This window comes from Plecotus auritus (genome assembly GCF_963455305.1).
Source record: "Plecotus auritus genome assembly, chromosome: 7".
Taxonomy (NCBI): domain Eukaryota; kingdom Metazoa; phylum Chordata; class Mammalia; order Chiroptera; family Vespertilionidae; genus Plecotus; species Plecotus auritus.
Genome location: NC_137774.1, coordinates 79834541 through 79858284, shown reverse-complemented (window position 1 = coordinate 79858284; position 23744 = coordinate 79834541). Strand labels below are relative to the sequence as shown.

The following is a 23744-nucleotide window of genomic DNA, read 5'->3' as shown; positions in this document are numbered from 1 at the left end:
GAGACTGGATAACCTTATGGGCGGGTGAGTTAGCAGTATTAGAATGGAAATTTTTGAGATGTGAATCTGGTTTTGCTCAGATATATGTATAACAATTAATGAACTGCCTACAGAATGCAGGATGCTGTTCTAGGCACTTGAAATGACAGCACCAAGATGAATAAATTGTTCTCAAGGAATCTAGAAAGGGATCATATTTACTCTAATGGAAGACACAGCATGGTAACAGGGCCATACAGAGGGTGCAGAGGGCTTTCAAAGCTGCGAAGAGTAATTGTTCACAGATTTCCTTATGTAAATAATTTCAATCTTGTCACCCTAATGATAAAACTAAGGATCTATCTGTTTTCTTTATTTTTATTTTTTAAAGGGATTTTCCCATTTTTTAAAATATATTTTTATTAATTTCAGAGAGGAAGGAAGAGGGAGAGAGAGATAGAAACATCAATGATGAGAGAGAATCATTGATTGGCTGCCTCCTGCAGGCTCCCCCACTGGGGATCGAGCCCGCAACTTGGGCATGTGCCCTTGACCAGAATTGAACCTGGGACCCTTCAGTCCGCAGGCTGACGCTCTATCCACTGAGCCAAACCGGTTAGGGCGTCTTTTCTTTTTTTAAAAAATATATTTTATTGATTTTTTTTTTACAGAGAGGAAGGGAGAGGGATAGAGAGTTAGAAACATCGATCAGCTGCCTCCTGCCCACCTCCTACTGGGGATGTGCCCGCAACCAAGGTATATGCCCTTGACCGGAATCGAACCTGGGACCCTTTAGTCTGTAGGCCGACGCTCTACCACTGAGCCAAACCGGTCAAGGCACTATGACCAAATTTTAACTAACCATTTAGAAATCCAGATTATCATCTGTATTAAACTACTATCTGACTGTCTTCTGTTAAAATTTTTGCACTTCTTATTTTAAAATTTGTGTTAATATACCTAGTTCATTAGTAATAGCCAGTTCATTAGTCTTCCTGTATTATAAACAGTAGTATTAGTTTCTCTTTTCAATTTGGGGTATGACAGTTTTATTCAAAACTGATACACTTAGCCCAGCCGGCATAGCTCAGTGGTTGAGCGTTCACCTATGAACCAGGAGGTCACAGTTCGAATCCCAGTCAGATTCCCAGGTTGCAGGCTCTATCCACAGAGTGGTACGTGCAGGAGGCAGCTGATCAATTTTTCTCATCATTGATGTTTCTGTCTCTCGCTCCCTCTCCATTCCTCTCTGAAATCAATAAAAATACATTTAAAAAAAACCTGCCACACTCAGATAACTTTTCCACTTAATTAGAATTGTTCCTGTTTGAATACTTAATAAGGATGTGTTTCTGAGCATAGAGATACCACTGGAAATGTGAAGCCATAATTTCATTCCTCGGGAGGTTTACTAACTTCTCTTTCACTAGCAGATATGAACCATTCATATTACAGTGGTCATCTGTTTGCTAACCATGATCAATGACTTTGGGCTTAGTAGAATTCAACACCCCTGCAAATTAGTAGTCAGTAAAATCTGGATGTCATATGCATTATGAATAAGACCAGAGTGGAATTAACAAGAGAAGGTTGCTTGTGCATTTGTGAATACTGGGTATAACTATATTGAGAAGTTTACATTTAAAAATCATTTTGCTATATCTGTTATTTTTCTGGCTCATTATTCCAAAAACATCAGTTGGCAAATGTTGCTAAGGTTCATAAATGTGATCCATCATCTCAATACATGGAAAGCTTTTTTCCAACATAACGAAACTGGTCAACTTCTTACTTTAATATCATCACTACCTGTAAATTAAACATTTTTTTCTTTTTTTAATCTTCACCCAAGGATATTTTTCCATTGAGTTTTAGAGAGAGGGAAAGACAGAGAGGAATATTGATGTGAGAGAAACACATCGACTAGTTGCCTCCTGCATGCGCCCCAACCAGGGCCCTGGGCTGGGGAGGAGCCTCCAACCAAGACATGCCCTTGACCGGAATCCCTTAGGTCTGCAGGCCGAAAGCTCTATCCACTGAGCCAAACCGGTTAAGGTTTATTTTCTTTTCCATTACAGTTTACATTCAGTTAATACTACCTTATAATATTATTTTCTTTTCCATTAGAGTTTACATTCAGTTAATATTATTTTGTATTAGTTTCAGTATATTAAGCATTTCATTGCTTGTGGTACTTGACTCTGCTTCTATGAGCTTGACAAACTTAAGACAAACATTATAAATGTAGGATGCTTTGGAAAATAAAACGGAACAGATTTTTTTATTATCCTGCATTATGCAGCCATGTGGAGGTGGTCTCATGACTAATGACACTGTTCTAAGAAGTACTTCACAGCTTTATGCATGTAAAGTATAAAATACTGCATTTTTGTAAATCTAAGAGTTGGTTCTAGAACTAGGTGGTCAGTTGTATGTACTTTTTTTTTTTTTTTTAAATATATTTTTTATTGATTTTTTTACAGAGAAGAAGGAAGAGGGATAGATAGTCAGAAACATCGATCAGCTGCCTCCTGCAACCTCCCACTGGGGATGTGCCCGCAACCAAGCTACATGCCCTTGACCGGAATCGAACCTGGGACCCTTCAGTCCGCAGGCCGACGCTCTATCCACTGAGCCAAACCGGTTTTGGCTGTACTTTTTCATTTTGAAAAGCTCACTTACAGTTTGAGGGCTATCTTATTAGGTGAAGAGGGGGAGCCCACCATACTAGTTGTCTCAGTCTTTTTCCTGTTTTAAAATACTTGTACATCATAACTTAATTTACTTTTATTGACTGACTAGAGGCCCAGTGCACGAAATTCATGCACAGGTAGGGTACCTAGTGGCTGCCGGCTGCAGGCTGGGGCCTCCCTTCTCCCGGCTGCCTGCCGCTACTGCTGGCCGGCCTCCATTCCCCTGGCTGCAGGCCCCATCGCCAAAGCCTGCCATGTTCCTTGCCACCCCCGGTGGTCAGCACACATGTAACTCGTGGTCGGCCGGACTCTGGCTCGTAGGGACAATTTGCATATTAGCCTTTTATTATATAGGAAGAATTTTCAACAGAGGCTGTTTGAGGAAAGGCTCTTGTATAATATGGAAAAGCCCAGCTCAGTCTGTTATGTCTGTATGTTAGATGGTGGTGATTATAGTATTTCATAGGGTTTTGATGGCATTTAAATGAGAGAGCAAACAGCACATAAAAGTTCAATAAAGCCCTGGCTGGTTTTTGCTCAGTGGTTAGAGAGTCAGCCTGTGAATCAAAGGGTCGAAGGTTCAATCCCTATCCTGGTTGGTGTGCATGAGGGAGGAAACCAATCGATGTGTCTATCTGACATCAATGTTTCTCTCCTTTTCTCTCTCTCTATCTCCTTCTATTTATCCCTTCTACTCTCTCTAAAAATCAATGGAAAAAAATATCCTTGGGTGAGGATTAACAAAAAAAACACCACCACCCTAACAATATTAATTAATATAAATTAATATTTGACAAAGGAGGCAAGAGCATACAGTGGAGTAAAGACAGTCTCTTCAATAAATGGTGTTGGGAAAATTGGACAGGTACATGCAAAAAAATGAAACTAGACTACCAACTTACACCATACCCAAGAATAAACTCAAAAATACTTCAATTTAAGTTGTGAAACCATAAAAATCCTAGAGGAAACCATAGACAGCAAAATTTCAAACTTCTCTTGGAACAGTATTTTTGCTGGTATATTTCCTAGGGCAAAGGAAACAAAGGAGAAAAAAAACAAATGGGACTATATCAAAATAAGCTGCTGCATCAACAAAATGAAAATGAGCCCACTATATGGGAAAACATATTTGCCAATGATACACCTGATAAGGGGTTAATATCCAAAGTATATAAGGAACTCATTCCACTTAACAAAAGGAAGACAATCCAATTAAAATATGGGCAAAGGATCTAAATACACACTTCTCCAAAGTGCACATACAGAAGACCAATAGACACATGAAAAAATGCTCAAAGTCACTATCATCCAAGAGATGCAGATTAAAAAACAGTGAGGTATCACCTCACACCTGCCAGAATGGCTGTCATAAAAAAATCAACAAATGACAACTGTTGACAAAGATGTAGAGAAAAGGGAACCCTAGTACACTACTGGTGGGAATGCAGACTGGTTCAGCCATTATGGAAAACAGTATGAAGTATCCTCAAAAAATTAAATATGGAACTGCCATTTGACCCAATGATCCCACTTCTAGGAATATGCCCTAAGAAACCTGAAACACCAATCAGAAAGAAAGTCTGTACCCTTATGTTCATAGCAGCACAATTTACAATAGCCACGATCTGGAAATAGCTCAAGTGCCCATCAGTAGATGAGTGGATAAAAAAGCTGTGGTACATTTATACCATGGAATACTATGCAGCAGTAAGAAAGAAGGATCTCTCACCCTTTGAGACAGCATGGAGGGACCTGGAGAGTATCATACTAAGTGAGATATTCAGAGAAAGACAAGTATCACATGATCTCACTCATATGTGGAATCTAATGAACAAAATAAACTGATGAACCAATTGGATCCAGAGACATGGAAACATGGAACAGACTGTGGAATCTCAGAGAAGGTGGGGGAGAGTGGGTGGGTGGGGAGATATTAACCCTTGGACACAGACAAATAGTGTGGTGAAGGCCTGGGGTTGGGGACAGAAGTGGGCTAGAAGGGGGCAATGGGGAGAAAAGGGGACGAATGTAATACTTTCAACAAGAAAGATAAATAAATAAATAACCAAAAACGTAAGTTGGAGTTAGGGTCACCCCCACATCCAGCATTGTATCGATTTGTGAGAGCTTGGTATCCCTGTCTGGCCATAATAGATACTCGGTATATGCTGGTAAAATTTAGTTGATACTCAGTACACATTAGGGTATGAAGATTGTCATTTGTTGAATATCTGATAGGTGCCAGAAGTTATTTGTCACTAAACAAAGGTTTTGTTTTGTTTTTTCATTTAATCTGTTCAATAGTCCTGTCAGGTGATTGGCACGTAATTTCCATAATTTCAATGAAATAATTGCATCTTACAACTTGTTAGTGACAAGCCATGATTTAAAGTCAGGAGTCAGCTCAGTTCTAGCCTCTTTTGCTACTACATGCTACCTCTTCCATCTCTAAGGTGGCATATGAACTTTATTCACTTAGCATTGCCTGGCTTCATCTCAAAATTGTATATTTTTTCCTTACCCACAAACTTTGCTTTGAAATAGAAAAATGAACAAAGGTTAATCTCTTTTATGTCTGAAGTACAATTCCTGTTCCCTTCTAAACCTAGTTGCTGCCCCCCCTCCACTTCTGTGACATAGGTTGGGGGTCATCTTAAATCTTTCACTCTTTCTTCCTAATCCTGTTAGATATTGCATCCATTATCTGTGCACTTAATCCCACCTCTAGTTTTATTGCTCAGATATCATAATGGCATGCTTTCTTGTAGTAGTGATGCTGGTCTTTCTGCCTGTAGTGTCTTTCCCTCTCTAGTTCTTCTGTATACTACCATAGAATGATCTTCCTAAGTGATACTCAATATGTCACTTCTGTCAGAAAGCCTTGATTGCCCTTTACCTTTCAGGGGCAGAAAATTGCTTTCTTCAACACTAGTTGTTATTAAAGGTTGGGTCCAATACCTTTTCTTGACTCTTATAGGTGTTAATACTTTCTGGCAGTGGTTTTATTATTTTTTATTAGAATTTATTGGGGTGTGATATTAGCTAATAAAATTATATAGGTTTCAGGGGTAAAACTCTATAATACGTCATCTGTATATTGTATTGTGTTCACCACCCCAAGTCAATATTCTCTCTTATTACCATTTAACCCCCCTTTTTACCTTCTTCTACCCCTCCCCCCGTAGTGATTTTTTTTAAAAAATATATTTTATTGATTTTTTACAGAGAGGAAGGGAGAGGGATAGAGAGTTAGAAACATCGATGAGAGAGAAACATCGATCAGCTGCCTCCTGCACACCCCCCACTGGGGATGTGCCCGCAACCAAGGTACATGCCCTTGACCGGAACCGAACCCGGGACCCTTCAGTCTGCAGGCCGACACTCTATCCACTGAGCCAAACCGGTTTCGGCCCCCCGTAGTGATTTTAAAATGAGTTTTGCTGGTTATGAATTAATTATTTTTTTTAAGTAAATATATTTATTGATTTCAGAGAGGGAGGGAGAAAGATAGAAACATCAGTGATGAGAGAGAATCATCGATCACCTGCCTCCTATACATCCCCATACTGGGGATTGAGCCCGCAACTCGGGCAAGTGCCCTGACTGGGAATTGAACCGTGACCTCCTGGTTCATAAGTCTATGCTCAACCATTGAGCCACACCAATTCTTTACTAGAGGCCCGATGCACAAAATTGGTGCAAGAGTAGGCCTTCCTTCCCCAAGCTGCCGGCACCGGCTTCCCTCTGGCACCCGGGACCTGGGCTTCCCTTGCAGCCCTGGCTTCGTCTGGAAGGACGTCCACATGTTACGCTTTTATTATTATAGATTACTTTGTGTGTAGGATTCACGTGACTTCAAATTCTTTGATGTCTTTTTTTGTATTTTGCAGATTCTTTAAAGCAGGGGTACTTTCATATTAGAGAATCATTTAAGTTTATCAAGTATAAAAAATAAATTTAAGCATAGTTGGGGAACAGTATATATCTCTTCTAGTGATGTCATAGGTAGATTTGTGGTGTGGAAATGGGATTGTGCTTGACCTTAGAATTCTAACATAGGGCAAAACTGGCATCCTTGTAATTGCCTTTCTGAGATGTAAAGGCCTATATATAGTTGGAGGATTTTATCTGAAGTACTTTATTTTGTTATCAAATATAATTTATTTGAGGATCTTGATGATAATGTGATTATACAATCATAAAAAGGGCTAATCATAGCCTTAGGCTAGAGCTACTAAGGGAATTTAGAGAAGTAATGTGTATTTGTTGAGCAAAATTTTATAAATTTGATATGTGCTGGGCAACAGATTGCTTTTATAATATCTGTGAAGGAAAAGTTTATGAAGCAAAGTAAGAGAATAAGCATTCTTTTATGAATATATTTCAGTTACTTATTTTTTTTTTAAAGTAGGTTAAACAGAGACTTCTGATTGGAATACCTGAGTTAGTCATTGATCTGAATTATTGAGATTTTTGTTGTGTTTTGAACTTTTGTATTTAAAAAAATGTAAGTAAAATGGATATATAGATCTTAATTTTTAATAGAACTTATTTCTATTAAACAGCACCTGTGGAACCTTCTCAAGAGGAACAGTCGTTGTGTGAAGGTAATTTTCTATGATGTGACCTTGTAATATTTAATTTGAGAAAACAAGTTGTGTAATGGTGTGTAAAGCTAGACATTGCTTTGTAAATATATATTATATCTCAATTTCTTGTCTAGGTTCAAATTCAGCTGTTAGCATGGAACTTTCAGAACCTGTTGGTAAGAAAATTTCTGACCATATTAATACAGTAATAAGAAACTCTTTCACTCTCAAGATTTAAGGTGCAAATGTAAGTGTTATGATTATTATAATGCCTACATTTAAAACTGACATTGAGTGTTTGCTATGAAGATTTGGACATTAATACTGCTGTGATAAATTTAGTGTTGCAAATATAAAAGAATTGAATGGAGGCATGTTAAAGTCAGTTTATTTTATTTATTTTTTTAATTTAATAAATCTTTATTGTTCAGATTATTAAAATTGTTCCTCTTTTTTCCCCCATAGCTCCCCTCCACCCGGTTCCCCCCCCACCCTCTGCCCTTACCCTCCCCCTATCCCGCCCCCCCCCCCCGTCCTCATCCATAGGTGTATAATTTTTGTCCAGTCTCTTCCCGCACCCCCACACCCCTTTCCTCCTGAGAATTGTCAGTCCACTCCCTTTCTATGCCCCCGATTCTATTATATTCACCAGTTTATTCTGTTCATCAGATTTTTTTATTCACTTGATTTTTAGATTCACTTGTTGATAGATATGTATTTGTTGTTCATAATTTTTATCTTTACCCTTTTCTTCTTCTTCCTCTTCTTAAAGAGTACCTTTTAGCATTTCATATAATACTGGTTTGGTGGTGATGAACTCCTTTAGCTTTTTCTTACCTGTGAAGCTCATTATCTGCCTTTCAATTCTGAATGATAGCTTTGCTGGGTAGAGTAATCTTGGTTGTAGGTTCTTGCTGTTCATCACTTTGAATATTTCTTGCCACTCCTGTCTGGCCTGCATAGTTTCTGTTGAGAAATCAGCTGACAGTCATATGGGTGCTCCCTTGTAGGTAACTAACTGTTTTTCTCTTGCTGCTTTTAAATATGTCTTACTGATTTTTTTCAGAGAGGAAGGGAGAGGGATAGAGAGTTAGAAACAGCGATGAGAGAGAAACATCGATTCAGCTGCCTCCTGCACACTCCCTACTGGGGATGTGCCTGCAACTGAGGTACATGCCCTTGACCGGAATCGAACCTGGGACCCTTTAGTCTGCAGGCCGACGCTCTATCCACAGAGCCAAACCGGTCAGGGCTCTCTTGCTGCTTTTAATATTCTCTCTTTGTCTTTTGCTCTTGGCATTTTAATTATGATGTGTCTTTTTTTTTTTTTTTTAATATATTTTATTGATATTTTACAGAGAGGAAGGGAGAGGGATAGAGAGCTAGAAACATCGATGAGAGAGAAACATCGATCAGCTGCCTCCTGCACACCACCCACTGGGGATGTGCCTGCAACCAAGGTACATGCCCTTGACCGGAATCGAACCCGGGACCCTTCAGTCCGCAGGCCGACGCTCTATCCACTGAGCCAAACCGGTTTCGGCTATGATGTGTCTTGGTGTCGTCCTCTTTGGATTCCTTTTGTTTGAGGTTCTCTGTGCTTCCTGGACTTGTAAGTCAATTTTTTCACCAGGTGGGGGAAGTTTTCAGTCATTATTTCTTCAAATAGGTTTTCAGTATCTTGCTCTCTCTCTTCTTCTGGCACCCCCATAATTCTGATGTTGGTATGCTTGAAGTTGTCCCAGAGGCTCCTTTACACTATCTTCATATTTTTGGATTCTTTTTACTTTTTGCTTTTCCGGTTGAGTGTTTTTTGCTTCTTTGTATTTCAAATCTTTGATTCTTGCGATCCTATAGTCTGCTGTTAGATCTCTGTATAATATTTTTTATTTCAGTCAGTGTATGCTTAATTTCTAGTTGGTCCTTTTTCATATCCTTGAGGGTCTTGCTAAATTTATCGGCCTTTTCTAGGAAATTCTTGAAAAACCTTATAACCGTGGTTTTGAACTCTATATCCAGTCATTTGCTTTCCTCCATTTCTTTCATTTGTGATCTGTTTCTTTGTCTCCGCATTTTGGCTGCTTCCCTGAGTTGATAGAGTGGGTTTATGTGCTAGGTGTCCTATAGGGCCCAGTGGCTCAGCCTCCCCAGTTACCTGCGGTGGACACTTTTGGTGCACCCCTTTGTGGGCTGTGGGCACAGTCTTGTTGTAGTTAAGCCTTGATTGTTGTTGGTATCACTGGGAGGACTTGACCTCCAGTCCAATTGGTTGTGAGGATCAGCTGTGTCTATGCTGGGAGAACTTCTGTGCTGGAGACACCCTTATGAGACAAGACTTTCAAAAGCTTCTGTGCTCGGCTTGGATGGGGCGGAGTCTCAGGGTGGAGCAGACAGCATTGGTTTCCCATCAGCCCTGCCTTAATAGGCCCCTGTATCTCATTGTCCTGTGGTAATCGCTGCAAACACCTCTGAGAGAAATCCGCCCTAGATCTGCCTGCTGCCAGACAGTCCAGTTTCTCCCTGAATGAGTCTGGGTCCCCACAGTCTCGCCCAGAACTGGAGTTCAGTGCAGTGGGGAGCTTTTGTCTCCCTCCTGTTTGACAAAGCCAGCCGCGAACTTAGTTGCCAGTCCCCTCTGTGCGCATCTCAGTACCTCTGTCTCTTGCAGCTCCTCTGAGTCTCAGTGTGCTTTTCTCTTTCCTTCTAGTTGTAGAATTTCCACTCAGCCAGCCTTCCTGTGGTTCTGGATGATGTCCGTTTTGTCTTTTAGTTGTAGTTTTGAAATTGTTGTGCGAGGCAGCAGTTTAGGTGTTTACCTATGCCGCCATCTTGGTTTCTCCCTCTAAAGTCAGTTTAAATAGTTGTATCTCTTCCAATTAGTTCGTGAAATTTTTTCTCCCCTTTTGTAACTTTATTACTCTTAAGGGTTTCATATTCCCAACTTGAAGCCAAAGTTATTACTTGCAGAGGAAAAAGAAAAGATCTTCTAAATTCTTTCACACTTTTCCTATGTTCTGATTTAAAAATTTCCCCTTTTTCTACTGTCAGGTCATCTTAACACTGGAATAACAGGGCTGTTAAGAAAGTTAGATCTCCTGCTTACATGTTGTTTGTCCTAATGAAAATGAAGCTTTGGTAAAATAGCAACTCTCATAGTATCTGAGTCAAGCTGTGATGTCAGCAGTGTGGCCACCTTGAAAGCTATTATTCATTTCTGTTGTGAAAGAGATTTTCTTGCTTACGTGTCACTAGACATTAGGAAATGGAGCTAAATATGCAAAGTTCCATTTATTGAAAGCACCTATGTTTTAAAGTACCTGTATATGTTATAGATCTTTTTTAGAATACTAAATTAAAATGCCTTCTTTCAGTAGAAAATGGAGAGACAGAAATGTCCCCAGAAGAATCATGGGAGCACAAAGAAGAAATAAGTGAAGCAGAGCCAGGGGGTGGTTCCTTGGGAGATGGAAAGCCCCCAGAAGAAAATGCCCAAGAAATGATGGAAGAGGAAGAGGAAATACCAAAACCTAAGTCTGTGGTTGCACCGCCAGGTGCTCCTAAAAAAGAACATGTAAATGTAGTATTCATTGGGCATGTAGGTAAGTCACTCATAGCTATATTGGGTACATAAAACAGAACATCTTTTTTTTTTTTTAATTATATTTTAAAAATATATATATTTTATTGATTTCAGAGAGGAAGGGAGAGGGAAAGAGAGATAGAAACATCAATGATGTGAGAGAATCACTGATTGGCTGCCTCTTGCATGCCCCTTACTGGGGATCGAGCCCACAAACCAGGCATGTGCCCTTGGCCGGAATCAAACCTGGGATCTGGTCCGCAGGCTGACACTCTATCCATTGAGCCAAACCAGCTAGGGCAAACAGAACATCTTTTTAATAACTTGTAGATGTTTCATGAAACTGAACTTAGCTGGCAGAAAGTTTTCAACAAATACTTTGTTCTCAAAGGGTGGGCAGATGAACAATTTTGTAATGGCATAGAAGCTGGAAGAAAAGAAGCTTCAGTATATTTTTATATAATGCGTAAATTAGCCTTTGATGATAGCTGAGCATATTATGATATGTTAATATCCTAGGGAATGTGCCTTTTCTATGTGTGAACTTAATTAAGTTTATTGTATTAACTTTACTATGTAGTTTAATGTTGTGGAATATGAGAATTAGTAATAGGTTGCTGATTTAGCAACCCCCACCTCCCACCCATTTGATTTACTTAGATATTTAATCAACTAACTTTTCCCCAACATTCTGAGAAGAAAATAATACAATTGTGTCCTTTTTTTTCTTCCCTTTATCTCTGCCTTCCCCTGAATATGATGATACACCCTTCTATTTTTTTAGTAGCAAGAACTCCTTTGAAATTTGTATAGGAACACTAATGTCTACTAAAAATAAAAGGCAGACTACTTAAATGTAGTCATAGCTCTTGGCTATTTTTGTTGTCCTCTAAAGCTCCCTTAGGGTTTTTTTGTTTTTTTCTTAAAGTAGGTTTTTTGTTGTTTTTTTTTTATTGATTTCAGAGTTGAAGGGAGAGACAGAAACATCAATGATGAGAATCATTGATCGGCTGCCTCCTGTACGCCCCCTAATGGGGATTGAGTCCACAACCTGGGCATGTGTTCTGACCAGGAATCAAACTGTGACCTCCTGTTTCATAGGTAGTTGCTCAACCACTGAGCCATGCTGGCAGGGCTCCCCTTAGGTAATTTATATTCATTTGCTGCCTGGCTCTTAGCTGAAGGTCAGGGAGTAATCTGTTTAAAAATTGTTTCTTTTGTTCTTTATCAGTAAAGTAGTTATAAATCATTATCAAGCTGTTAGGGGGTCTTAGTAGCTCCTTTTTCCAAGAGAAGAGGTAACTAACCAATAGATTCCTACAGTTTCTGTTGCTTTTGCACGATTTAATTATATAGTATATGCTAAAGCATACCTTCATAGTTCTGTTACGTGTATATACTGGTTGGCTTTTAAAAAATGTTTTTTATACCTATGCTTTGTATATTGTTGATGTTATTACTTTTAGATGCTGGCAAGTCAACCATTGGAGGACAAATAATGTAAGTATATTTTTTCTTATATAATAGAGTTAACTCAATTGAATGAATTTTGGGAATTGTTAACATAAAATACAAAGGAGATAAAACAGATCACCCCAAGTTAAGAAAAATTAATAATAAAATGACATTACCTGTAGAGAAGGCTGTAGTAATTTTTGCAATGTGATCATTAGTATTTTCTGATGGATTATAGGCCATCACTAAAATTCTTTCGTTATCACTGTCAGACTCTCATGTAACATGAATTAAATATATTTCTGAAAATTGCCTTTTACATTTTTTATAAAAACTAATAAAGAACCAACCCTCACATGTAGAAAATTTTACTTTTTGAATATAATTTTCTTGGAAATAATAAAAACCAGGTCTTGAACCTGGTGCATGAAGAGAACTGGCTTTTCCTCATCATCAACTCCTTAAATTTATGTGGATTTAATTAAATATAAGGTATAAGCTATTAAGGTATGAAGACACCATGGTTGGCCTCCAGGAACATATTCTAGTATTGAAAAATCTTTTAAATTCACAGGTCCTAAATATTTAATTCCTCTTAGATTAGATCCATTTTTTAAAGCTGTCATCAGAGGATCATTCTAGAGGGTATATCATCATCTTGCCTTGTTAAGTAATCTTAATTAATAATCTTGCCAATTCTCACTTCTGAAGCTTCCCCAACAGACTCTGAAACAAGGATCCTCTTCTAAGGCTCTACGGATAGATATGTTGGGCCCATTTGATTATGTGTTTTAGAAGAATGTATATTTTTTGCTTATGGGCTATACTTTTCTTTGATATTTTTCACTGGGATTCTATAATCAAATGGTTAGAAACATGCACTACAGATGACTGCACAGAGAACCCCATAGCGATGAAAGCCAGAACTGGAATTCCTAAGGAATTATTTTAAAATAATCTCACTTTGAAAAATAATATATTTAAAATATTAAATATTGAAGTGTATTAGTAAGACTTAATTGCCTGGACAACACTGTTGGAATCATTTTTATATAGCATTTACATTTGCTTTTTAAAAGAAACTTTTATTGCTTTGGCCATTGTGGCTCAGTTGGTTGGGTGTCATCCCATGCAGCAAAAGAGATTGCTGGTTTGATTCCTGGTCAGGGCACATACCTGGGTTGTGGGCTGGATTCCTGGTAGGGTGCATGCAAGAGGCAACCGGTGTTGAGCTCTCACATAGATGTTTCTCTCTTCTCCCTTCCTCTCTCTCTAAAAATAAACTATTATAAAATAAATAAATAATAAGTAAATATAATAAACTTTTATTCTGAATTAATTTTAGACTTTAAAGAAAGGTTGTAAAAACAATACATAGTTCCCATATACCTTTCACTTAGCCTACCCTAATGGAAACATCTTATATAACTGTAGTATAATCATTAAAACTAGAAAGCTAACATTGCTATAATACTATTAATTAAACTACAGATCCATTTGAATTTCACCAGTTTTTGCAGTAATGTTTTTCTGTTCCAGAATTCCATTTTGTGTTTGTTTTGTCTCCTTAGTCATCTTTAACTTGCAACATTTCCTCAGTCTTGTCTTTTACCACCTTCATAACTTGAAGATTGCTATTCAGTTATTTTTTAGGATACTAGAGGCCCGGTGCATGAAATTCGTGCCCGGGTGGGGGGGGGTGGTCCTCAGCCTGGCCTGCGCCCTCTCGCAGACCAGGAGCCTTCGAGGGATGTCCGATGCAGGCCTAAGCCTTCAGTCGGACATCCTTAGTGCCGCCGCAGAGGCCAGAGATGCTCCTACTACTGCCGCTGTGCTCGTCAGCCGTGAGCCTGGCTTAGGGCTTCTGGCTGAGTGGTGCTCCCCCTGTGGGAGCGCACTGACCACCTGCCCCCTGGTGGTCAGTGCGTGTCATAGTAACAGGTTGTTCTGCCGTGCAGTTGATTTGCATATTAGCCTTTTATTATATAGGACTAGAGGCCTGATGCCCGAAAATTGTGCAAGAGTAGGCCTTCCTTCCCCCGGCTGCCGGCACCGGATTCCCTCTGGCACCCGGGACCTGGGCTTCCTTTGTAGCCCCGACTTCGTCGCGAAGGTCGTCCGGTCTAATTAGCATATTACTCTTTTATTATTATAGATTATTCAATTGGGGTTAACTGATGTTTTTTATTTTTTTATTATTTTTTTTTCAAGTTTTTATTAAGGTATTATATGTATACATATCTTACCATTGCCCCCTACTGATGTTTTTTACAATCACACTGAGGTTGGGCATTTTGGGCAAGAATATCATCAAAGACATGTTATGCTCTTCTTAGGGCATCCAGTTAGGGTAAAAGATATCAATATTCAGTATGTTTTATTTATTACTGGTGATGTTTGCTAAAAATTACTTGATTAAGGTGTTACCAGGATTTTCTACCATAAAGTTATGATTTTTTCCCCTTATTTTGTGGGAGATAATTTGAGACTATGCAAATAACTTTTCTACTGAAAGTTTCCTGATTCAAGCATCCACCAGAGGTACCTTTACTTCATTATATTTAGAGTTGAAATTACTTTTTAAGTGATTTAAATTTTTCCTAATTTCATTGAGTAATTTGTGTTTCTTTAAATGTTTTCAGGTATTTGACTGGAATGGTTGACAAAAGGACACTTGAGAAATATGAAAGAGAAGCTAAAGAGAAAAACCGAGAAACTTGGTATACTAAACTTTTATGATAATATAAATTACTTTTAAGGAAGTGCTGCCCATTTAATGCTTTTGTAGTCTACTGAAATGGTGTCGTAACAAAGGAAGTTTGTTTCCCCTCATACTACGTAGTAGATCATTTCCCAATGACTTCAAAACTTGCACAGAGAAAGTTTGCAAACATCCAAACATCCAAACATCCAATAATAAAAGGCTTGTTGAATATATTCTAATTGAGCCATTTAATTGGGCCATTATCTAACCACTATAAAATTGCATTTAAAGTAACCAGGAATAGAATATGTTACAGTGGAATTTGGGGAGAAAGCAGGAAACATCATAGTACTTAGGACATGATCATTAATATGTAAATAAACAATGGAAAGAAAAATAATTGAAGGAATTATTGACCATAATTCCATTGAGTGGTGAGAGAAAAGGTCAACTTTTTTCAGTTTTCTAACCTTATCTATTTTATATTTTAAAAGTTGAGCTTATCTGAATGGGGCATTGTTGTGTTTTTTTGTTGTTATATTGCTCTGTAAAGGGAAAATCCTAATGAGTATATACTATGAAATACAGATAAGGTACTTTAAATTAATGCCTACTATTATGGATGAATTGAACTTAAATAATTGTTACGTGGCAAATAATATTGAAATAATTTTAGCAAGTAACTATTGCTCCCAAGTGGCAGGTTAACAGCCTTCATGTTATAAAGACATCCTTAGACAGCCATTATTCGTATTATATTTTGTGACAGATGATTATAAAAATGAAATCTAGAGGAACTTATTAACTCACTAGAGGCTCAGCACGCGATTGGAATCGTGCGAGGAGGCACCCTGCAGGGGGCCGGGACCCACACCTGACCCGCGTAGCGCTGGCTGCCATGTTGTGTCCACTGGGGTGGGGGGCGTGCTCCGAGCCGCTTGGCGGCCGCTCAGAGCACATCCCCGGTTGCCGCGTTGTGTCCACTGGGGTGGAGGCAGGCGCTCCTGTGTGTTGTGTGTCCGCTCCGGCCTGCCTCCAGCCCTAGCCTCCCTGTGGCCGCTGGGGCTGGAGGCGGCACGCAGTCCCCTCCTGCCCATCTGCATTCGCAGCTCCTCCTGAGCGGTGACGCCCAGCTAATTAGCATATTCCCTGTTTATATATATAGCCTAGAGGCCTGATGCATGGAATTTGTGCAAGGGGCTCAGCCCTCACAGCCCCAGCTTGGTCTGGAAGGTCGTCCAGAAGGTTGTTTGGCTGTCTGGTCTAATTAGCATATTATGCTTTTATTATTATAGATTGTGATATTAGCATTGGTACTTAAAGTAGTCTTTCTTTGTATGTTTCAGCTATTTTCATAAATAATGTTTACTTCTAGAAGAAATGGTTGACTGTGGATATATGTGAAAGTTCCAAGTGTTTGAACCACATTAACATAAATTTTATTCTCTTAATTTTCAATTCTGTCTAGTTCTGTTATTGGTTTATATGTTATATGATGGACATAAAGCTAGATGTCATCAATTACACCTTTAATGGTAGAAGAATATCTTAGAAATTTTCATGTTCTTATCAGTATTATTCTTATTTTAATATTATTTCAGGTACTTGTCTTGGGCCTTAGACACAAATCAGGAAGAACGAGACAAGGGTAAAACAGTAGAAGTGGGTCGTGCCTATTTTGAAACAGAAAAGAAGCATTTCACAATTCTAGATGCCCCTGGCCACAAGAGTTTTGTCCCAAATATGATTGGTGGTGCTTCTCAAGCTGATTTGGCTGTACTGGTAAGAAAGACATTTCTAATTCACCTTCATATTTGTTAGCAACCCCACTTAAAATTTTTAAAAATACATTTTTATTGATTTCAGAGGAAGGGAGAGGGCGAGAGAGATAGAAATATCAATGATGAGAGAGAATCATTGATTGGCTGCCTCCTGCACGCTCCACACTGGGGACCAAGCCGCAACCCAGGCATGTGCCCTGACTGGGAATTGAACCTGGGACCCTTCAGTCTGCAGGCCAACACTCTATCCACTGAGCCACGCCGGTTGGGCCTACTTAAATTTTTAAATATTTGAGTTTATCTGTAAAAGCTGGAATTTAGGTTGTGGTGAACTATAATATACATGGTTACAATTTTCACTTTTGTCTTACTGATCTGTGCAAGTAGTTTTTATAATTTAGTTTACTTATGAAAATACTAGTGGCCTGGTGCATGAAATTTGTGCATGGGGCGGAGGGGTGTCCCTCAGCCTGGCCTGCACCCTCTCTAATCTGGGACCCCTCGGGGGATGTCCGACTGCCAGTTTAAGCCCGATCCCTAGCAGTTGGACATACCTCTGGTAATCCGGGACCGCTGGCTCCTAACCGCTCATCTGCCTGCCTGCCTCTAACCACTCTGCCTGCCAGCCTTGTCACCCGCAACTGCCTCCCCCCTTGCTGGCCTAATCGCCCCCAACTGGCCCCCACTGCCAACCTGCTCGCCCCCAACTGCCCTCCCCTCCTGGCCTGATCACCAGAAAGTTTCTGATAAAACTGAAAGGAAAGACGTTTTATTGCTAGAAGGGTATACCTGAGTGTGTAAGAATAAACTATTTGACTTCTTGGACTAGGTAATCTCTGCCAGGAAAGGAGAGTTTGAAACTGGATTTGAAAAAGGAGGACAGACAAGAGAACATGCAATGTTGGCAAAGACAGCAGGTGTAAAACACTTAATTGTGCTCATTAATAAGATGGATGATCCAACAGTGAATTGGAGCAATGAGAGGTAAGCTTACATATCTTACTGGTTTTTTATAGACATGTTAGTGAAATAAAGGATGCTTTTGTTATTACATGTTTTTCCCCTGTGGTTTTTCTAAACCTCATTTTTAAAAATGAAACTAGAGTTCAACTGCTTTATATTATAATTGGATTATTTGTAAATGTTATAGATACGAAGAATGTAAAGAGAAACTAGTGCCATTTTTGAAAAAAGTTGGCTTCAATCCCAAAAAGGATATTCACTTTATGCCCTGCTCAGGACTGACTGGAGCAAATCTTAAAGAGCAATCGGATTTCTGTCCTTGGTACATGTAAGTAATCTTTTTTTTCCTTTAGGAGTTTATGTCTTAATAAGTAATTTAAGAAAATAATGAATGTAACTTTGGCTTTAAAAATACCAGGAACTTGCCCATTTTTAATTGGGTTATCTTTTTGTGATTGAGTTGTAAGAGTTCTTTGTGCATTGGGTACAAGTCCCTTATCAAATACATGATGTGCAAATGTTTTCTCCTATTCTGTGGGAGATCTTTTCACCTTGATGGTGTCCTTTGAAGCATAAAAAGTTTTAGTTTATTTTTTCTTTTGCCGAGTGTACATTTGGTGTCATACATAGGAAAACTGCCTAATCCACCTAGGAAGAGTTAGAACCCTATTATTGACATTTAGGTGTGCATTTCACTTTAGCCTACTTTTTTAATAAGGTGAACTCTTGATTATTATATAACTTTGTAAGTTTTCAAATTGGGAAGGGTGAGTCTTTGAATTTTGTTATTTCCCCAGGATTGTTTGGTTATTCTGGGTTCCTTGAATTTCCATATAAACATTAGGATCAGCTTGACAGTTTCTGCAAAAAAGGCAGCTGGGATTTCAACAGGGATTGAATTGAATCTGTAGATCAGTTTGGAGAGCATTGCCATCTTGACAGTATTTTATGTGTCCTATAAAGTGTAGCTTTAAAGGGGAAATTATTTTATAGAATCTTCATTTCAAAGCTGGAAAAGTCCATAAAAATTAAGAAAAAGAGTGCAGTCATTTATTACAACACGTGGGCTATTTGCAATAAAATGTTTTTCTAAATCTCATGTTTATGGGAAGGTTTTTCATATTCAGCTACTTTGTTATTTTTAATTTTCTGAGGAATAAATGAAACGAATTAAATAATATATTGGATTAATGAGACGAGTACATGGGTGGAATGAAAACATGATTATAACCATTTTTTTTGTATAAAGTTACAGTCATGTAACTTAATATTTTGATATTTATGTTGACTCTATTTAATGGATATTATTATGTTCTCAGTGGATTACCTTTTATTCCATATCTGGATAATTTGCCAAACTTCAATAGATCAGTTGATGGACCAATCAGGCTGCCAATTGTGGATAAATACAAGGTACCCAAAATGTTCAAGAAATTGGGTTTTATGGGATGTGAAATAATTGTTTTGTGTTTTGTTTTAAATTATGAAACAACTTTAATAACAACAACATAGATGTCTCTTTTTTAACAGCTACATATTATTTTGTGGTACAGATCATAATTTATTCAGCCAGCTTAAATTATTTCATCTGTTTCCCAATGAGCCAATAATCTTTTATTTTATTATTTTTTAAAATATATTTTATTGATTTTTTACAGAGAGGAAGGGAGAGGGATAGAGAGTTAGAAACATCGATGAGAGAGAAACATCGATCAGCTGCCTCCTGCACACCCCCCACTGGGGATGTGCCCACAACCAAGGTACATGCCCTTTACCGGAATCAAACCTGGGACCTTTCAGTCTGCAGGCCGACGCTCCATCCACTGAGCCAAACCGGTTAGGGCGAGCCAATAATCTTTTAGAAACTCGTACAAGTGAAATTGCTAGACTCAAAAGGATTTGCACATTAAAATTTATGCATATTGACAACCTTTCAGAATACTGTGCTAATTTATATTGCCACCAGGAGTAGTATATGAGAGCTAGTTTTACCACAACCTCACCTAACTAGATGTTCTACTTTAAAAAAACAAAAAGCATCATTATTTTTAACGGCAATATCAGTGTAATGTTTTGCTCCTCCTCAAATACTTTATTCTTAAATCCTTACCCGAGGACTTGTTTTAATTGATTTTAGAGAGAAGAAGGGTTGGGGAGGGAGGGGGAGAGAGAGGAAAAAAAAAAAAGAAAAAAAGAGAGAGGAAAACATCTTTGTGAGAGTGAAACATTTATCGGTTGCCTCCTGCAGGTGCCCTGATGGGGGATCGAACTCGAAACCTGGGTATGTGCCCTGGCCAGGAATTGAGCTCTTGACCTTTTGGTGTACAGGACTATGCTCCAACCGAGCAACATCAGCTAGGGCTCCATACTAGATTTCTTGAACAAGTATTGCTTTTCCAATTTTATAGATGAAGAAACAGGCTCAGAGATTTCAAGAACCTGAACAAATAATTCAGATCTTCAAACAAAATTCTGTGCCATCTCCTGTACCATGATTTCTTTTTAAATGTTAGGCATACTTATATATTGGTACTATAGTTGTGCACATGCTTATGATGCAGGTATTATAGATTACTTTTTACCTATCCTGTATTTAAGATTAATTCTAAGTATTATACTACTTGTTCTAATGTGTGTGTGCGTTTTTTTGTGCGTGTGTTTTTTATGAATAAGCCCTGCAAGATTTCACATGGGGTTTGTTGAACTGTTGTAGAGTGGTAATAAAAATCTGGAACTTTTTTTTATTTTAAATTTCAATAGGATATGGGCACTGTGGTCCTGGGAAAGCTGGAATCAGGATCTATTAGTAAAGGCCAGCAGCTTGTGATGATGCCAAACAAGGTAAGAATTAATAGTGTTCTTTCTCATTTAGCTTTTCTCTTGAAAATTTTAGCAAGAAGCCAGGAATTTTCAAAAGTTTAGGGATTTCCACAAAAATAAACTTAACTTTTAAAATCCAGGATTACATTTATTAATGTCAGGTATAAAACTTAAGAAAAAAATGTGGTGTTATTCATTGACAAATGGGGAGAGATCAGTGTTAGCACAGTGGTAGAGCTAAAAGATGCACCAAGAGAACTTCAACTCTTTTATTTTACAAGATGGAAGAGATCTGGAGTGATTAAGTGACTTGCTTCCATTAATATACTGGATTAATAAGTGAGCCAAGGATGAAAACTCAGGTTTAATCACGATACAGTTAGCTTTCTTTCTCTTTTTGTATGTGGTTACATTGGATACTATAACATATGTCTAAGCTATGTTCCTAAGTTGTTTTAAGTGTAAAGGGTTTATCTTTATCATAAACTAGAGGCCCAGTGCGTAAAATTCGTGCCTGGGTACGGTGCCTAGTGGCTGCTAGCTGGGGCCTTTCTTTGTTCTGCGCCTCCTCCTGGTGGTCAGCACATATCATAGCAAGCAAGTGATCGAACTCCGGTTGGTCAAACTCCTGAGGGGACACTTTGCATATTAGGCTTTTCTATATATAGGTAGATGTCTTCTTACCTCTTTCCTACTTATTGTGATTTCTTCATCATTGGAGGGTGTTTTATTAAAACATGCAATATCTCTATGAATTATTCCTTTGTGTTATTTGTGGCTGCTCACTTAGTGATATTTATAGATGACATGTTACTAAGAAAGTTATCCGTTTTCCGGAGAGGACTTCTCTAAAAACTCCAAAGATGTTGTTTAAATGTAGGAAAATAGACCTGAATCATCAGAACTTCCAGACAGAGATTTTGTTAGATTTAAATGAGAATTTCTTTACCATGCTCAATTCCAGGCGCAGTGAATTAGAAAAGATGTCTGTTGTCAATGTAGTGTTTAAGTATAATTGACACCTTACAAATGATACTCTGGGGTTTCTTGATGCCTTATGCATGGGGGATTAGAGTATTCCACCATCGTATTTTTTCCCCTAAAGTGTTTCTACATTAAAGCCTACTTTTTCTGCAACTTGAAAGTCAGTGACAACTGAATGAAAATAATAGTCGATTTTAATTCTTGCTGAGTTTTGTCTGTAGAGTAGTCATTAGAAATATAGCTGATCATGGGAGATGGAAGTGGGATTGGTTTTTGCCAGGGGTTGGGGAAGGGAGAATGGGGAGTGACTGCTTAATGGGTATAGCGTTTCCTTTTGGAGTGATGAAAAGTTTTGGAACTAGATAGTGGTTATGATTGTAGGACATTGTGTGAATGTATTAGATGCCACTGAATTGTACAGTGTAAAATGATTTAAAAAGACAAATGTTACGTGGTATTTTACCACCTCAGAAAGAAAAATACAATTCACTATAGGCAAGGGCCTTAACATACTAGTTATAGACCAGGGGTGGGGAATATCCAGCCTGTGAGCTTTGGTTGGGCTCTGCCAAGGCATTAGGGGCAAGTTAATTAAATGTTTGACCAAATATAACGGGCTAATTTTTTTAAGTTGATAATTTATATGGCCCACAAATGATGTTATAAATATCCAAATGGTCTTTGGCAGAAAAATGTTCCCCACCCCTGTTATAGACAGAGTGGCTGTTCTCTGTGGAAGCTGTCACTTTATACTAATTACTTACTGGGCAGGTGTAGCATATCTTATAGTTGGTTAAGTGAGCCTTGAAAACTCATTTCACTTTTGTCCTCAGTCTAAATATTTAAAAGATACAGATGTCATACTGCTTTACATTTGAAAATTAATGGGTAGGCAACCTATGGAATGGGAGAAAATAATTGCATATCCTAAATCTGATAAGAGGTTAATATCCAGAATATATGAAGAGCTCCTACAACTCAACACAAAAAAACAAGCCACCTGACTAAAAACACGAGCAAGGAGCTTAAATTTACATTTCTGCAAAGATGTACATGAAAAATGATCAACATCACTAATCATTAGGTAAATGCAAATAAAAATCATAATCAGAAAATACTTCACTGCCCTAACTGGTTTGGCTCAGTGGGTAGAGCGTCAGCCTGCGGACTGAAAGGTCCCAGGTTCGATTCCAGTCAAGGGCATGTACCTTGGTTGCGGGCACATCCCCAGTAGGAAGTGTGCAGGAGTCAGCTGATCGATGTTTCTCTCCCATCAATGTTTCTGACTCTCTGTTCCTCTCTGTAAAAACTGAATAAAATAATATTTAAAAAAAAAAAAGAAAATACTTCACACCCATCTGTATGGCCACTATAAAAAAAACAAACCAGAAAATAGCCGTGGCCAGATAGCTCAGTTGGATGGAGGGTCACCCTGTATACCAAAAGGATGTAGATTCGATCCGGGTATGGGAGGCAACTGATGTCTCTCTCACTCTCTTTTCTTCTCTCTCAAAATAAAACATATCCTCAGGTGGGAATTCTAAAAAACATTTTTTTTTTTCCATACCAGGTGTTGAGGTACATGTTGGTGTTTTGTGTTTTTTTTTAATTGTTTGAAGTATTACAAATAGTAGTACATATGTCTCCTTTTTTTTTCCCCCATTGACCTCCCCCCCGGCCTCCCCTTCACCCCAGTACATGCCTTTACCTGCGGCCCCCCACCCAGTGTCTTGTATCCATTAGTTATGCTTATATGCATATGTACAAGTCCTTCAGTTTATCTCTTACAGCCCCCCCCCAAAAAAACATTTTTTTAAAACCCAGAAAATAACGTATGTTGGCAATGTGGAAAAATTGGAACCCTTATGCACTGTTGGTGGGAATGTAAAATTGTTCAGCAGCCGTGGGAAATGTAATGGTGTTTCCCCCCAAAAAAATAAAAAGAATAAAACCATATATATAATCTAGTAGTTTCACTTCTAGGTATGTAACTCCCTAAATTAAAAACAGCCTCAAAGAGATATTTGTACACCCATGTTCATAACAGCATTGCTCACAGTTGCCAAAAGGTGGAAGCAACCCAGGTGTCTGACGGATTAGCAGATAATCAAAATGTACATTCGTATAAGTGGATTATTATTCAACCACAGAAAAGGAAATTCTGATATATGCTATACATATGGATGAACCTTG

At 38.4% G+C, this 23744-nt stretch overlaps 1 protein-coding gene across 3 annotated transcripts in view; it reads left to right on the top strand.

Annotated features, from left to right (window-relative positions):
- The window catches only part of GSPT1 (G1 to S phase transition 1), a 42846-nt gene that overhangs the window by 6189 nt on the left and 12913 nt on the right, over nucleotides 1–23744 (top strand). For 2 of the 3 annotated variants that reach the window (XM_080680428.1, XM_080680430.1), the window contains exons 2-11: nucleotides 7241–7282; nucleotides 7399–7440; nucleotides 10636–10863; nucleotides 12311–12344; nucleotides 14942–15019; nucleotides 16605–16785; nucleotides 17614–17768; nucleotides 17935–18075; nucleotides 19067–19160; nucleotides 20508–20588. In XM_080680428.1, coding sequence (XP_080536554.1) covers nucleotides 7241–7282; nucleotides 7399–7440; nucleotides 10636–10863; nucleotides 12311–12344; nucleotides 14942–15019; nucleotides 16605–16785; nucleotides 17614–17768; nucleotides 17935–18075; nucleotides 19067–19160; nucleotides 20508–20588 — 1076 coding nt within the window. The remainder of the gene's footprint in view (nucleotides 1–7240; nucleotides 7283–7398; nucleotides 7441–10635; nucleotides 10864–12310; nucleotides 12345–14941; nucleotides 15020–16604; nucleotides 16786–17613; nucleotides 17769–17934; nucleotides 18076–19066; nucleotides 19161–20507; nucleotides 20589–23744) is intronic. The other variant, XM_080680429.1, reaches the window with a different exon arrangement.